This window comes from Macadamia integrifolia, chromosome 9 (assembly GCF_013358625.1).
Source record: "Macadamia integrifolia cultivar HAES 741 chromosome 9, SCU_Mint_v3, whole genome shotgun sequence".
NCBI classification, from domain to species: Eukaryota; Viridiplantae; Streptophyta; class Magnoliopsida; order Proteales; family Proteaceae; genus Macadamia; species Macadamia integrifolia.
This window is the reverse complement of record NC_056565.1, coordinates 12,047,240-12,065,115: the sequence shown is the minus strand read 5'-3', so window position 1 is coordinate 12,065,115 and position 17,876 is coordinate 12,047,240. Positions and strand designations below refer to the sequence as shown.

The following is a 17,876-nucleotide window of genomic DNA, read 5'->3' as shown; positions in this document are numbered from 1 at the left end:
TTTAACAGTGAATTTTTTCCCTTCATTCAGATTCCTACACATATCCTTTTCTTTTCTTTTTCATTTTCTTTTTATGGTTTTTATCATTGTAGCAAGTCCCAAATCATTCCGTGGATTATACCATATCTATCTGATCTATTCTTCTTCTTCTTCTTTTTTTTTTAAATCAGATTTTTTTTACTATTTTACCCTCAGACTATATTATGAAACAGGATCAAAAGATTAAGATCAAGGATCATTATAGCCGATATCATTCCAATCAAATATATATTGACCCATGTTGTCCCAAGAGTTTACTCTTGTGATCACATCACCAATGAAGAAATATGTATTTTGTTACGTTGCAAAATAAATGGTCTTTCTCTCATTTATTTTGGAAAAAGAAATTTAGAATAACAGACAATCGCATAAGAGTGTAATGATTCAATTTTGTTATGAAATTCCACTTGACTCTGGAGCTCGTGTGCTAATAAATTTGGTGAATCAATAGTAAATAACCTTTTCTTTATTGCTCCCTTGGCATTCACTCCCATCTAGTGTATTGTTTTGAAATCTGAAGTGTGGCTAATGCAGATTACATTCATGAGCTTCAATTTCTTCCTAGAAATATTCCGTATAACAAGTCTGACTCAGACCAACACAGACTAACTCATATCGACACATTTAGCCCGATCGTTTATATTGGTATTTTGATTTTTTTTTAGGATAGAATAGGGAATATATTGAAATTTTTATCAATTATTGACCGTAATTATGAATAACATCTTTTCAATATTGTTGATAATTTAACAAAATAAATTAAAATATATTAAATCTAAGAAAAGTAAAGACCGTCTAAGACCCGTTTAAAGCTTTATTGGTATATTATCTCATTTAAGACCTGATTATAATCCGATTAGGAGAAGTCTGATTATTGCCCGAAACCTGACTGAGCCTGACACGACATCGACCAAGGCTAGCTCATTCCTTAAATAGGTAGATCATGGTCCGAGGACATAGCCCGCCAAGCTCGGCTAGGCCCTTCCAAGATCAGCCCGGCCCGACCGATTGACACCCCTAGGCACATTGATCCACTTGATTAAACTAATTTTCCTATTTACTTGGTCAAAAATTAAACTAAATATAACAACTAAAATAGAAATTAAAACAAAGGAAGGGATAAGCACATGCCTTTTTCGATTTCTCAAATCAGTTATGTTGACTATTGACTTTAATATTCGAAATTGCAACCATAGTTTGAGGTATCGGATATGGGGTGCCGATACTGATCCGGATCGGCCGATCCTTGAAGCCCCACGATGTACAGCGAGTCAACCAAAGGTGACAGTCCTGGAGCCATGGTGGACTTTACTTCTCCATGAGCCTATGGATTTGGAATTTTGAATCTCCCCACTACTAAACCCAAAGGCATTGACTTCATCTCTCTCTCTCTCTCTCTCTCTCTCTCTCTCTCTCGAATGTGATACTGTGATTTGTGAGTTCACTTGTGTGAGTTGTGAAAAAAATCAGCAATGGAATCGGCTTCTTGGCCTCTGCTAGTCTGGTCGGCCATCTGTTTTGCAGCATTACTTCTCTTCCTTGGACGTCGCCGGCGAAACCCAACCGCCGTCGACCTCCAGGGCCTCCAGGTTGGCCTGTGTTTGGCAACATTTTTTATCTGGGTCCATTGCCACACCACACCCTGACCGCCCTCAAACCCAAATACGGACCTCTCATCTGGCTACGTCTTGGTTCCATCAGTACTCTTGTTGTCTCCTCTCCTGATGCGGCCATGGAAATGTTCAAGAACCACGATATCTCCTTCTGTGACTGAATGATCACTGAGGCCATGAAAGCCTGCAACTTTTACCAATCCTCCGTCTCCCTTGGTCAATATGGCCCTTACTGGCGCTTCCTAAAGAGCCTCTATTCTACAGAACTCTTCTCCCATAAACACATCAACGATAATGCATCTATCCGCGGGAAATGCGTCGACTACCTGATCTGGTGGATATCAGAGGAAGAAAAGAAAACTGGTGGTGCAATTGAGCTTGCCCCATTTCTATTCCGTATAAGCTTCAACATGATCGGCAATTTAACCCTATCTAAGGACTTGTTGGGTTCCAAATTAGTCCAAGGCGATGAGTTCTTTCACTTGAATGAGGCACTTGTGGAACTTGCAGGGAAACACAACATCGCCGATTTCTTTCCCTAGGCTTGACCCACAAGGTTTAAGAAGGGCGATGGAGCAGAAACAGAGTCGGGCTTTGGAGATCTCTACTGGCTTTGTGAAGGACAGAATTCGGGAACAGAGCTTGGACCCAGATATCAACAAATTGATATTCGTGAGATCACTTTTTGATCTTTAATTCAGATATTTTTCATTGGTTCTTCACAATTTGTTTTCTTAATCAAGATAACCTCCTCTGTAAGCAGGAATTATTTATGGCGGCCATAGATACAAGTAACACTACCATGGAATGGATGATGACAGAGCTCCTGCGAAACCCAGGATTGATGCAGGAAGTAAAGGCCGAGCTTGATCGAGCTGTGGGTTGGGACAGAAAGATTGAAGAGAGTGACATTGAGCATCTACACTATCTACACTATCTACAAGCAGTGGTGAAGGAAACTCTTAAGGATACACCCATATGTTCCATTGTTACTACCACGCAGGGCAGTGGACACTGAGTTCATGTGGTTTTGGATACCGAAGAACACCCAGGTGTGGGTGAATGTTTGGGCATTGGGCAGAGACCCTGAAGCTTGGGATGAACCTTCATTGTTTAAGCCAGAGAGGTTCTTGGGCTTTCATACATTTTCAGTATATTTCATTCGGAGCAGGGCGACGGATATGCCCGGCTGTTAGAACAAACACCAAGAAATTTTCAGTATATTCCATTCGGAGCAGGGCGACGGATATGCCACAATACAATGACTCTCAACAAGCAACAGTACATTATATATATATACTCCAAATAGCGGTTCGACCCATCGGGTCGCGGTCGATCGGGTGAACCATACCGCGTTAACTTTGTGGTGGCTACACTGATCCATTCCTATGATTGGGTTTTGGAGAAGGGTACTACACCAGAGGATTTGGACGTGAGTGAAAGGATGGGGATAACACTGAGAAAAGCTATTCCTTTGAAATTGAAGGCTATACCCAAAACCTCAATGGTGTAAAATGTTTAAACCCACTTGGTGGGAAGAATTTCAAACATAAAATGGAATTGCTTCCATTTGTTAAACTTTAATGAATTAATGGGCATCACTCTCCTTGTCCTCCACTGTTTTAAATATCCAAACAGGATCAACAGTCGATTTGAATCAGAATCAACAAACCTGATCTCAACTCTGCCATTCCGGAGAGGTTGGTCTACACTGGGTATGTAGGTTCATCCAGAATCCAGCTGATTCTCAATCAATTAGCCTGCTGATCCGTTTACCAAAACCTTAGAAAGACTCAGGATCAATCATGGCCGATTCACAGAAGAAGATCTATTTCATGTTAGCTTGATCCTTGCCTTTTTAAAGGGTAGAATTTTAGAGCATACAGAGACAAATTGGAATATAAATCACAAAAATTCTCGTCAAATGTTTGTAATTTTCAGGTTTTGATTACTGCTAAGTATAAATTTTCCAACTACATATAACCCTTAAAAGTCATGAGAAGCTCTGTGGGCAACCCACCTATAATCCCACAATTAAAAACAACAGAACAGTAATAACAACAACAAAACCCATGAAATTTCTCAAAAGTCTAAGCTAGAAATATTCTAACAATAATAAAGCATTTAAGTAAGCCACATCCCTCCATCGTTCCAGCCTTTATAAGCAGCTATTCTAACACCTACAGAAAAATTATAATTAGTGTTAATACTAGAAGTGAAAGACAAACAGAAGGAAAAGAAAGCAATAAGGTGAAGAAAGAAAACTAGAAATGCACCTTCTAGGCTTCTATATTATTCAACAGGAACGCACTCATTAATGTCAGGAGATGGCTTCTGTTCCTGTTCAGACTCTGAAGCATTCCAATCAGCACTTTTGAAACCAGAGTTTGGGTTCGGATTACTGCTTGCACAGTTATCTTCTTCACCATGGCTCTGTCCTGGTAACGCAGATGTTGGGGTGACGCAGTTGTCATCATCAGGTTTAGCTTGAGATATCGGCCTTGCTGCTGTCACTACATTTGGGGCACCTTGGACAACAGGGATTACTGAAGCCATTGGAAATCCATATTGGTACTTCTTTTTGTGAGGCTTGTAATTTGACATGAAACTTCCGACCACAACCTGACAAACCAAGCAGAAGCCCAGATGAATTATACAACAAACATACTATAGTACTGACAATATTTTATTCTTTGAGTGCTACTACTCTCTGTTGAGCCACTCATTATAATCTGAGACTAGAAATTTAGAAACATGGCCAAGCCAGAATTAAGTCTCATTTTTAGAGGCAGAAATTCCTATTGGGGTTTGCGAGGGACTCAAACCATTCATGACAGACCATAAAAATTTGAAAGTAAATTGATGGATCAGCACTTATCTACTCAATGTTCTTTTCTAACCTTTCGATAGTAATTATGTTATATGCTTCAGTTGGTAGCTTCTACCTCCAATACATCAAAATCACTATGACATTGTCACATGTATTGCTAATTGTGTTTTGTGCTCAGTATGCCATAAGTTCAGCTAAACAATGTTTGCACTTTGATCTACGTGATTAGGCAATTTGATCAGAGTAATTTATACTCTTTGATTGAGGCTGGTGATGGGTTGTGACTCTGTCAAAGCCACTTTCCTATATTGAGACAACGAATGGAAAACACACTTTTAAGCTTATAAAAATACCAAATAAAAAGGTAGTGTCATAGTTATTTGAGAGTAACATTTGCTAGGTGACATCGATAAAGGTTTAGTGGTCCAGCATGCATATAGGAGGTCAGATGGAGCAAGAAAAATAATGTGTCCCACATGATATGCAGACAATTTTAAACACTTTCGAGAAAACAGTTATTTTAGTAGCTTCAGTCACATAGAAATAGAAAAGCTAAGACCTTACTTGGATTGGACTAGCTGCCATTAATAAACCTGCTACCCCACCGCCAATCACGCGACCGTCAGGGCCAGCCAATGAAACACTTAGCCCACCAGTTCTATCACGTACACCGGCAGTTTCAGTAATTGCAAAGGACCCAGATAAAGACAATATCTCAAAACGGCCCTGTACAGACCAAATATAATAAACACCACATTCCCTTTGATGGGCTATCCATCAACTCAGAAGAATAGATTCACTTTGAAATGAACTAAATCCATTAAAAAATGAAATAAATATTGAACAGAAATCCATGAATTATGACTGGACAGATCTTTAAAAAGGGAGTAAACATATATATTTCTTGATTCAGAGTTCACAAGTTATAATCAGGTGAGAAGCAAAAGCTTGCCTTGATCTTACATTTTTAAGATACTGAATGACAGTTCTCTCTGACAACATGGAGACAGGCATTGAAAAATGCATGATAACGCAATTGACCAGCAAGATAGTAGTGGCAAGTAGAATGATGAAGCTAATCAGAAAAATGCATGACATGTTATACAGCAAACAACAACAGTCTATCACGGTAAGCATATAATGGAACCACAGTGAGCTCCACAGTGAGCTACTATACTCATAACACAATTTTAGAAGAAGACTTCATGGAACCTCAAGGATCCAAAAAGGTCCAGTGGAATAATTTGCTACTTCTATTTCTCAAAAGCATTTTTTATGTGAAAAGGTCTATTAATAAAGGAACCTGGCTCCTACATTTGTGGTAGCAACTAAACATTAAATTCACATTGTGGGCTCATATGCAACCTGTAACCAGCAACTAAACAACTCAACACAAACTTTTCCCAACTAAATAAGGTCAGATTCATGAATTTTTGCTTGGTCATTCAACTCTTTTTAAGGTCATATTAATTATCAAGCCTAGGCTATTCGTGTCTGTCCTCACATCTTCTTCCCAAGTCACTTTTAGTCTATCTCTTGATCTTTTAATACCTCTAATTTGTGTCATTCACTCTTTCTTACAGATGCACTCAAAAGTCCCTTCAAATGTCCATAGCACAGTAAACAATGCTCCTTCAACTTTATCTTCTAACTGGACCACTTCTTGGCCCTAGATGACCCCGAATTTTGATTCCTTTTGTTATCTTTACTAGTTTTACCACTCACCCATCTCAACATTCTCATCTCAGCTACACTTATTTTGTATGTTTATTGTTTCTTTTTCTCCCAACAGTCAGCTCAGTCTTCTGACTGTTTCATAGAATTTTCCTCGAAGTTTTAATGGGATGTCTATCTCATAACAATTCAGAAGCACCTCTGTCCGCTTCACCCTTCCTGTTCTAATTCTATGCAACCTGTAGCCAACATCCATCTAAACATCTAAAATGAGATTTAGGGGGAGCATAAAGTTCTAGGAAGATTTCATTATGTTGCTTCCATAGTGTTAGGGACTGTATCTATCAAGTTAGCAGAGACCAAACATAGGTTTAATCTTATATGGTATTTATCACATCCTCAACTCGGCTATCTAACAAAAGAGCTAAGCCTGAAGATAGCTCCGAAACAGCATATATTACTCAGCCCCTTTTAGTCCAATGCTGGACCCAAAATGGGGCAGCTAGTTGGGTCTCAAGATGGGTATGTCACGGGTTTACTAGTGCTTTACACAAACACACCCCCCCCCCAAAAAAAAAAAAAATTTGCCAGAAAGTATCCCAACACCAAGAAATCAAGGCCTATGAGAAGAGGACCAAATGCAAGGCCCATAGATGGTAACATGTGTTATGCATCCATAAGGGATTTTACATTTTAGAAATATAGTGTCTAAGGTTTGAAACTTGCTTCACTTTTTCTTCTTCTTCTTCTTCTTCTTCTTTTTTATTATATTATATTATAAAGATGTACCTCAATGAAAGGTGATTGAAGTAAGGTTAATGATCAAGAAGAGCATTTGAAGTGTTGTGTGGTTGATGTAACACATTAGAAAGGAAAATACTATGATATACCAATGGACCAGAAATGTTGTATGGAGCTGAATGCTAGTAATAAAGAACCAACAAATACAAAACTTGAGTTTAACAAACATGATGGCATTGAGATGGATAAGTGGCATGACTAGGACAAAGATATTATAAAAAATGAATACAACTAAAAAAAAAAACTAGGAGTACTATCAATACTCAACAAATTAATAAAAGGTGATTTGAGATTGTCCAAGCATGTGCATTATAAACCATTAAATGCACCAGTGAGATCATAGTTGTCACGATGTCTAGGTGATCCTAGGCATTGGAGGAGGGCAAAAAATCAAGGCGAGCCCAAAAAGGCACCTAAGTGACACCTAGGCGACACCTTGACAACTGAGTGAGATGGTGGGATTCGGTGAAAATTAGAGGTGGTAGAGGGACAAGAAAGAGGCAAAATATGACCTGGGTTGAATTGGTGAAAGCCATGTCAAAGCATAAGCTGAGGCAATGAAGGTCGGTGACAAAGGAGGAGTTCAGACAGGACAAAGAGATCAAGAGACATCAGAGGAACTTGAATTAACTAAACAAAGCAACACTATAAGCACAGGCTTAGGAGGCATGAGTAAGGATCCATTAGATCATAGGTACTTTTGGAGAATCTGAAATGGAAGAAGCACAAAAAAAGTTTCATGAGGAGTTATCAAAACAGAAGTTTCAAAGATACATTAACATTATTAAGGAATATACAACACAGTGTTCACTAGAATGAGAGCAACAGCAGAGAAAAAGTGAATTTCTAGAAGAGGGCAAATGTGGAGCACTGGAGCCCTTATGGTTTTAAATTAATTATGAATTGAATTTTCATAAACAAGATGAAGCTTCAGGGGTCTTTTCTTTTTATAACCTCTCTCTGATCGACAAGACTAAGGAGGATGAATGCAAAATAAAGTTGTAGAGAGATACAAAGAATATGATGGCTTAAAATAATTTGGAATGTCGAATGAAACTTCAGCAAAAACATAGGGAAAACCAATATAGTGGTAAAGATTGATTGCCGAGAGATATCCCAAGGCAACCATTTTAGTTGTCTGAACTCAATTATACAGGAGGAGAGATTGAAGAGCATATTCCCCATGGAATTTGAGTGACATGAAAATGATGCATGACAATCAAACGAAGAAAAAAATTTATATCCATAAAACCTGGCCTAACGAACAGAATGTTAGGCAATCAATAGCCTAAACATTTGGAAAGTCAACTCAAATGGTTTGGCTATGTGCTGCATAGATCAATGAGAAGGCTAGTGGAAATGGGTAAATTAGTGATGGTTGAAGGCTTTAAAAGAACATGGCTTGACAGAGAGATAAGGGGTTTGAATACCCTAACAAAGATATGAACTTAAATAAGAACAAATAGGAAAAAAGATTAGAATGGCAAGCCTCGGTTGGGATATGGTGATGAGAATGATCTAGTTAACTTTTGGATTTTCTATTTGTTCAGTAAATCAAGGTAGCCATCCTTCACAAAGTGTCTTGTAATTGCTGTATTCACTTGTTCATTGGCTTAACATGGTAAAAAATGCTAATTTCACCATGTCTGTACTCTATCAAAACATTTTATATGGTGAAATTGACTAGAAAATACAAAACATGTGACACCTTTGTACCCAGTACTGCAGCTTCTAATACTTATGGCTTTGAGGGAGAATAAAGAAAGAAAATAGAAAATCAAATTTTATCCTTATTGATAATGTTATCTACATCAACCAATTCATCTTAGCCACGTGTTAGCTGTGAATAAAATAATTTGTTTTATCTCCAGTGTTTTTGAATATAGAATAGAACGACACTTCATTTAATTCACTACAATGAATATAGAATAGAACTTCATAATGTATAAGAGATACTTATGAGGTTCACATGAAGTTGGCTCAGAAAAGGTTTGGAAAGTGGGGAGGAATTCAGGCATTTTAGCATCTACAATGTAAATAATAACATCAAGAGAAGTGTAGATGAATCTCGAGGCACAAGACACTATTAAACTATGGCCGCATCCTCAATGGTTTATAGTTTGTGCACCTGCAAAACAGTCTCAATGGCTTTCTCCACTAACATTCTTCTCCCTATTTTGGTTCACATCATTCCATTACACCCTTAGGTTCTAAGGTAATATGAGCTTATACAGACATGATTGGTTGCATAATGAGACATTTCAGCACTTCTTAAGTGGAGAATAGAACATGCAATATTTGAGCATAGAGATTGAATGTCAATTCCAAAGTTCATAAGGGAAAGAGAAGAGAAACAATTGAAACACAAACAATTAGATGATATTGTCAACAATCTTAGACCAAGGAAAAAAGAAAATGGGAAAACGTAAAGTTCAAGTTCATGCCTCATAAGTCAAAAGACCACCAGAAGAGCCAGGCTGATGAATGGTCACATTGGAAACAGATCCGTTGGCCGAAAGAATACAAATAGCTCGAGGACCCTTCCGAGCAAATGAATATATTTTTGCTGCAACATCCTAAAAATAACAAATATACCACTGTCATTGTGGAGCCAACCAGAAATCAAAAGTCCATGGATCTATTGCAGTTCCTAAACTCACAAGTAAAGAATGATAAATTTCAAATTCAAGAGGTCAATTAAGCCAACTTGCATAGTCAATGTATTACCTCCCCAGTGTGTATAGTAACTACATGGGGCATGAAGTTTCCTCCAGCTGAGTTTGAAACAAAGTCACCTTGAAACAAAACCAAAAAAAAAAGTATTAGCAGTAAAATTGAACTAAGTCACCCTGTTCAAGACATCTCAATTCGATTTAAATACAGCCCCTCTTTTTTAAATTGGAAGCATCACTGTAAATCAACTAGATGCTCATTCACATAAGGTTTTAAACATTTTCAACCAGGCAATAAATAATTATTAAACTCGTTTCCATTTTTTATTTTTCGGTTGACTTACGAGAATAATATAATTAACAAACTAAAATTAAGTACAAGAATTGCTTTAGATCAAGGACTCTTCTCCCTGTTATATCTTCAAAAGAAAACACTACAACACTACATTAACAAGGAGAAGGTTGACACAACCAAAAGATACTCTGTCCACTCAAGGCTGCAATTGTGGCAAGAAATCCACTGAACTCTTTCCCTCTGTACATTAAAGCTAGTGAACCATATTCCAACATACAAGCCTAGAACAATCTAGTTGTGAAATTCTGAGAGTATATAGAGGAGCAGATTTGTTCGGAAGCACAATAATAAGGTGAGAGTCACTTTCCAGTTTACAATTTCCACTTTAGCGCATTCCATCATTACTAACCTTTCCCCTTACAAACTAAAACCACAAACGACTTCAATTTGTCAGGGAAAAAATATAGAAAAATTAGACATCAATCAATCTTTGTCATGGCAAAGAAAAAAAAAGGAAAACCCAAATCCAGCATATCTCATTTACTGTCATGAATTAAAATTCAAAACGAAAATCTCAAACCCACCAAACAGAGCATTTATCAATACACATCAATTTTAATTTCTTAAAAGTTTAAACTTTAATCAACCACAGAAATTAGACACCATCTCTAAAGTTATGAGGAGAATTCTCATATGGAACCCAACTAGATCAGATATATCTCTAACTTAATTCAAGTTTGCATGTTCCATTTTACCATTTCCGATGTTTGAACTCACCTAAAGAAGCAAGTATCTGCCGATTACCAGAACCAGGTGGCCGCCCTCTACCCCGCTTTTGAGTGAAGTCAGGTTGAGTTGAAGAAAAGCCCTGTGAGATAACTAATGCTATACTCCCATCTGAACCATATTTTCTGGGTCGCCCTCTTTTCTTCTTACCCGACATCATATCTACCCCACCTACTTCCGCTGCTCTGAGGCTCCTCTGCATGCCCATGTTGATAGCCATGTTCATCACCTGAGGATCCATTCCCCCGCTCGGTAATGGTCCGCTAACTGGAGAATCACTCTCCGTGTTAGCGGTAGAACCAGAGATAGTGCTTCCCCTCCCCTCCATGCATACACTTTCTTGTAACAAAAGCTTCAAAGGAAGAAATAGAGAACAGAGCAGAAAAAGAAAGAAAAAAAAAAATTGAGCGATGAAGTTTCAGTTTCTGTGAAGAAATCAGAACTCAGAGGAGATGAAAGGGAACAGCATTTTTTTCTTTTTTTGAAATCCGGACGTTTCTCTGCAACTCGCGCCACAAAGTAAAATGTTTTCAGTTGTGACAAGAAAAAAAAAAACTGCGATTCGTTTATAATGAGTGAGAAAGGAAAATATATGGTAAATATACAATTTTTCTATGTCTAAAATGCCCCTTTTAATACGAATAATACCATTCCATTTTTTCACTTTTCCTTATTTTGTGTTGATTTCCTTATTGGTCCACTAATAATACTCGCTTCCTTTTTCTATCAAAAAGAATTATTGGACTGAGTTTTCATGAAGCCATGGTGAAGGGAGAATTCCTTCACTAATGATCACCATTGCGCTTGGATAAGTATCTGGAATAATTAAGGGTATTTCAAACTTTTAACACATATGGGTGGTAATAATTAAGGGTGGAAATAATTAAAGGTATTTCAAACTTTTAACACATAGTGGATCCCTTCTGTTACGATAACTTCTGCCACATAAGACTCGTGGCAATATAATGCATAGTTGTGGGTAGCCTAAAGGGAGTGACTCCTCTTTTTGTGATTTGGAGAGGCTAGATGAGAGAGAGTCTGACTCTCGTTTCTTTCTCGAAACAGATAGGATATCAACTAAACAGTAGGCCCCACATTAATTCATCGGTGGACTCGCTAGATAGTGGATCCCAGCTGTTATAATAACTTCTTCCACATAAGACTTGTGACAATATAATGCTTAGTGTAGGTAGCTTGAAGGGAGTGGTTCCTCTTTTATGATTTGGAGAGGCCAGATGAGAGAGTCTGACTCTCGTTTCTTTCTTGAAACAGCTAGGATATCAACTAAATGGTAGGCCCCACATTAATTCAATGGTGGACTCGTTGGATAGTGGATCCCAACTGTTACCATAACTTCTGCCACATAAGACTCGTGACAACATAATGCATAGTGTGGATAGCCTGAAGGGAGTGGTTCCTCTTTTGTGGCTTGGAGAGGCCAGATAAGAGAGAGTCTGACTCTCATGTCTTTCTCGGAACGGCAAGGATATCAACTAAATGGTTGGCCCCATATTAATTCATCGGTGTACTCACTAGATAATGATTCCCAGTTGTTAAAATAACTTATGCCACATAAGACTCGTCACAGCATAATGATAGTGTGGTAGCCTGATGGGAGTGTTTCCTCTTTCGTGATTTGGGGAAGCCAAATGAGAGAGTCTAACTCTCATTTCTTTCTCGAAATGACCAAAATATCGATCAAACAGTAGGCCCCACATTAATTCAACGGTGGACTCGCTAGATAGTGGGTCCCAATTGTTATAATAACTTCTGTCACATAAGACTCATGCTAGCATAATGCATAGTGTGAGTAGCCTGAAGGGAGCGGTTCCTCTTTTTGGATTTGGAGAGGCTAGATGAGAGAGTCTGACTCTCATTTCTTCCTCGAAATGGCTAGGATATCGATTAAACGATAGGTCTCACAGTAATTCATCGGTGGACTTGCTAGATAGTGAATCCCAGCTGTTACAATAACTTCTGCCACATAAGACTCGTCGTGACAACATAATACATAGTGTGGATAACCTAAAGAGAGCAGTTCCTCTTTTGGGATTTGGAGAGGCTAGGAGAGAGAGAGAGTCTGACTTTCATTTTTTTCTCGAAACGGCTACGATATCTACCAAACGGTAGGCCTCACATTAATTCAATGGTGGACTCGGTAAATAGTGAATCCCAAATGTTACCATAACTTCTGTCACATAAGACTCGTGATAGCATAATGCATAGTGTGAGTAGCCTGAAGGGAGCGGTTCCTTTTTTGGGATTTGGAGTGGCTAGATGAGAGAGAGTCTGACTCTCATTTCTTTCTCGAAATGGCTAAAATACCGACTAAAGGGTAGGCCCCACATTAACTCATCAGTAGACTCGCTTGATAATGGATCCCAGCTGTTATAATAACTTCTGCTACATAAGACTCGTGACAGTATAATGCATAGTGTGGGTAGCCTGAAGGGAGCGGTTCCTCTTTTGGGGTTTGGAGAGGCTAGATGAGAGAGTCTAACTCTCATTTCTTTCTCGAAACGGCTAGGATATCGAGTAAATGGTAGGCCCCACATTAATTCATTGGTGGACTCGCTAGATAGTGGATCCCAATTGTTATAATAATTTTTGCCACATAATACTCGTGACAACATAATGCATAGCATGGGTAACCCAAAGAAAATAGCTCCTATTTAGTGATTTGGATAGGCCATATGGAAGAAAAGAGAGGGAGAGAGTTCCTAGGCTCTTCTCTCGTTTCTTTCATTGGACCTCTAGTGTCACTGTGCATAGCACGGGTAGCCCAAAGGAGGAGTGACTCCTTTTAAGTGATTTGGAGAGGCTTGATGATAGAATACAGAGAGAAGAATTTTAGGTTCCTCTATGTCAATGTATCTTGTATGTCATTAAATAAGTAATTATAAATAAATATAAAGGAAAATCTTATTCGTAATGGTAGTTAAATTTTTCTTTAAATAATTAATTAAAGTAAAATAATAAAAATTACCATTTATTTGTAAAATTAAAATTAATTCTTTGAAAATAACATTATAACATTTTTTCCTTTTTTTTAATTGGCTCAACCCAAGACTTCATAGTTTATTTTCACATTTTTTTCCTTCTCAAATGTGTTGAATATAAAATTTTATTTTATTACTTTTTGAGTATATTTTCCTCTTTCTTATTATTTTTACTAAATAAACATTGATACATTTCCACTCAATGGATGATAAAGTTGATATTCTAGTTAATTTAGGAAATGAAATTCTCAATTGAGAAAATGTTTACTTCTATGTTAAATCCATTTTCAAAGTTGAAACCCCTACCCAAAAGAAGTGAATTAGTTTTCTTGAAATTAAGAAACCTTTCAACCTCTCTAGGGATTATATTGGAAACGAACACTGATATCAAGGGCATAATTGGAAACCTAACATAGTTTTTTTTTTTTTGGATACTCTGACCCGACCCGATAACACACCAAGACAAAAGTGAGCATAAGCGATAGGCAGTTTTTAAGAAGAGCCTTGAAAATCAAAGTTTGGAGGTTTGGAAAATATAATACAGTCAACTATTGCTCAGCTGTAAAAGCTAAAAACCCACTTAAAATATTTCTTAGAATATTAACCCAAAAGTTCAAATCCCAAAGCCTAAATTTTGTAAAATCCGGGTTTTTTTTTTTTTGTGGGTTTTATCTTTTTCCTTTTTTTATTATAAAACAAAAAAAGAAATATATTAAGTGTAAGAAAAGAAAAAGAAAAGAAAATTTAAATAATAATAAAGGAATGGAAGGGAAAAAACGCTTCTATCTGCCAAAGCAAACAGTAGTTTAAAAAGCTGTCGGGAAGACCGTTGACGGCCCGGACCTCTCTCTCTCTCTCTTTTTCTGTCTCTTCTCAATCAGAAACCGCAGAGTTTAAAAGTTACGGATTGGCTATTTGGCTATTTCGTGTATGGGGATGCCTCAAGTATAATATATGAGAAAAAAGTTGGGCATGCTGCTTGGGTGACCACTGCCCTAGATGCATGTGTCACGCTAAAACATCTTCTGCATTGAGTACAGTGATGTGATAAGCATCGAATGGTCGAGATAACTTTGGTCCATGTGCTTAGATACTCTCGGTCATTTGATGTTCATTACATCACCGCACTCATTGCAGACAATAATTGCTTATGTGTCACCTTCTCTCCATTTTCTCTTTTGAAATGACCTTCATGCCCTTCTTATTTGAGTCTTCGTTGGTTAAAAATTAGCTCCAAATAAACTAATTGTGTGCCCAACCTCTGCCTTATATATATATATACACACGCACACGAAGACTATGTTAGGTAGTCATCGAAAAAATGTTTCTGACGTTTTTTCGTTTTACAAGAATAAGAAAACGGAATCTTCCATTTGTTATCCACTGTTTGTTTTTCAATTTTTTTTTTTTTTAAACGAATCAGGTAAGGAAAACATCAGAAACGATAAATTTTGGGACATGGTAACCATATTCCAACATTTGAGTTTTGTTTCAAAGTAGAATTTTTACACAAACGGAAAATTCTGGTTTTGACTCGAAACATCGTTTCTGGAATAGAATGACTACCAAACGCAGTCATAGTGGGTGGATATTATATATCATGTTCCAATAGTGTCTGATTGGAATGTATCATTTTGGTAGATTCCAATTCAACGGAAATTCAGTATGGTCTAATCACAAATATAAAATCGGAATCATCTAAGATCTAGATCTTCTCCAATAACCAAACCTCCAACTAAATACAAGCATGCATGAGACTGTATGCCCCAAGATAGGGTCACTTGAAGGATGATTGAAGATAGAATCTAATCATCTAAACCCCAACCTGATCGTTGTTATTTATTCTGGAGGCAATCCATACAAGGTTTATAGAGTTCAAGCAGAATCAAGTTGATTCCCAATCATTTCATTGGGATAGAATCAGAATTGATTGGATCCAATTCAGATTCTGATTCCTTGTTTTAAATCCCCGGGTCTAGTGCCTTGATAAGTCTCATCTCAGTAACCATTAAAGCTGACTTTGCCCTTGGTCAGCAGAACGCAGATTCCATATGGAGAATCTTATAAGTGATTCCCGTATTATAGCTATGCGTGTTATGGTTTCGGTCGGGTTGACCGGTTTCAATCTGATTTAGCCCTAACCAAAACCAAATCATTAAGACAAAGTCGAGTTTTGGTTCGACCTTTTGACTTAAAAACAATTTCTTATTGATCCATTACTCGGCTACAAACCAATTCAATTTTTAGGGCAATTCGATTTTCTATTAATTTCGTGAAATCATAACCAAGCCGATAATGGTTCGATTGGTTTTTTTTAATCGATTTCAATCTATCCAACCGGTTTGGTCTGGAATTTGACACATTGTAGCCCACACGCTACAATGTGTTAGAATGTGGGGCAACCTTTATCAACCACTACATTCTTCAGATCAGGATCAGGGGGTGGGGGGAAGGGGGGCATTAGCAGAATTTGAATCAGGATCTGACGGTTCAGAATGCGACAGCATCGTGGCAATGTGGGCCCGACTTTGCCACATAAGGGAGCAGATTAAGGTACCTATAACACACTTGGCTATAACCCATATCAGCCCCTAATAGAGCACATAAATAAGAAGTTGGGCCCACTTCAAACCAGCAAGTTGAAGGATTTAAGAATCAAAATGGGTCCTATAACAGCTCAAATACAACTGCCTTTCTTTTTCTCCCAGTGGTTGGTTATAATTGTAGTACATAAAATAATGTAATTAGGCTACTCCATAGTCTCCATTCCATTCTTCCAAAATAAGGTTAAAATTAATAAATAAATAAGGGTTTTGAAAAGTGAGATTCCCAAGTGATGAGCATGTGAGATCTAAGTTGTTTTCATAGGCATCATTAAATATAAGAAGTAAAAAAAATAGAAAATTGTGATTTCCAATAAACACAAGAAATAAATGTAATCAGTTCTGAAGGAAAAGTAATTTTTGAGTAGAAAATTGCACACATGCCTACTTTAGTTTTGTTTATCCTCCATCACTCTTACTGATTTTAACATCAATTCTTTGAAGTTAGTACTAAAGAACAAGGAGAAAAAAGAAAAACACAAAAGGAAACAAGAACTAAAGCTGCAAAGTGATAATTAAAGTGAGTGATATCAGAATCAAAAACTCTTTTTTGGATCACCTCCATGTGGGTGATTTTTCTTGTTAAAACTTTCCCTCAACCTCAAGCATTTGAGAATTATTCCTGTGTTAAATAATTTTAATTTAATCCACCAATCACATTTACTTGGAACTTTATGAAAAGATATTAATAAATAAAGTTAATCTGGATAGGTTTCAGCAATTGCTGGTCCTATTCTGATATTTAACATATTGGAATGTACCCTGTCTCAGTTGAAGTACATTAGGCAAAACTGAAACTACCATGATCTGCATCTCCAAAGGAAACAGAGTTTTTCCAATTCTCTGTCATTTTACATGGCCAAAAACAGCTCTTTTCAATGATCCAAATGTGAGATTTCGTCGCCTCACGAGCTTCCAGATTTTCTAAACCCAAAGTTGTACTGTCAAGACATAATAATCATGTATAAAAAAACACTAATTAAGGATAAGAGAAACACAATTAGAGTTAAAGAGGAAGTGTGTGAAGCAGAAATATAGCAATGTCCCCTCATCAAAATATCTACTGAAAGCTGTTCATAGATTTTCCCAAATAGTAGTTAATAGTTAAACCCATTAGGTGGTGTCTATCTATCCAGTGGTAGGTTCCCCTTCATTGAAAACGAGACATGGTTTATTGCGGCCACAAAACCTTGATGCAGGTCCTATGATTAGGGTGATTTAACAATAGAATGAACATAAAAATGGGAGCTTTCTGAGGGAACTATTGTGAGAGTTTGCTAACAGTTACCTTAACCACATAGTGTAAGTCATCATCATCAAGAATCTTAAATAAGCTCACCATGCCTTATTCAACTACTTCTGGTTGGCTATTTTTCTCCAAAAAGTCCATTGACAGTTTGGATTAAGTACATACATGTAGAGCATCTGTTGAGATTTACTAAAGAAAGGAGTGAAAAAGATAGATAATAAGCACCAGTTGTTCTTCTCTTCCAATCAACTAGAGATAAGAGAATTACTAATGTCATTTTCTGTAAAGACAGGAGCATGATGTACTTAATAATGA

At 37.3% G+C, this 17,876-nt stretch overlaps 1 protein-coding gene and 1 pseudogene across 1 annotated transcript; one reads left to right on the top strand and one right to left on the bottom strand.

Annotated features, from left to right (window-relative positions):
* The first annotated feature begins 1,250 nt into the window (after positions 1-1,250).
* On the top strand, positions 1,251-3,165 carry LOC122089510 (annotated as a pseudogene).
* Positions 3,166-3,577: 412 nt separating this feature from the next.
* Positions 3,578-11,378, bottom strand: LOC122088237 (AT-hook motif nuclear-localized protein 7-like). The gene is made up of 6 exons (XM_042657427.1): positions 10,702-11,378; positions 9,685-9,752; positions 9,402-9,533; positions 5,047-5,208; positions 3,929-4,274; positions 3,578-3,832 (listed from the first exon to the last, which is right to left on the bottom strand). The coding sequence occupies exons 1-5, from the start codon at positions 11,036-11,038 to the stop codon at positions 3,945-3,947; spliced, it is 1,029 nt and encodes a 342-aa protein (XP_042513361.1). The 5' UTR covers positions 11,039-11,378; the 3' UTR covers positions 3,578-3,832; positions 3,929-3,944.
* Positions 11,379-17,876: the final 6,498 nt, after the last annotated feature.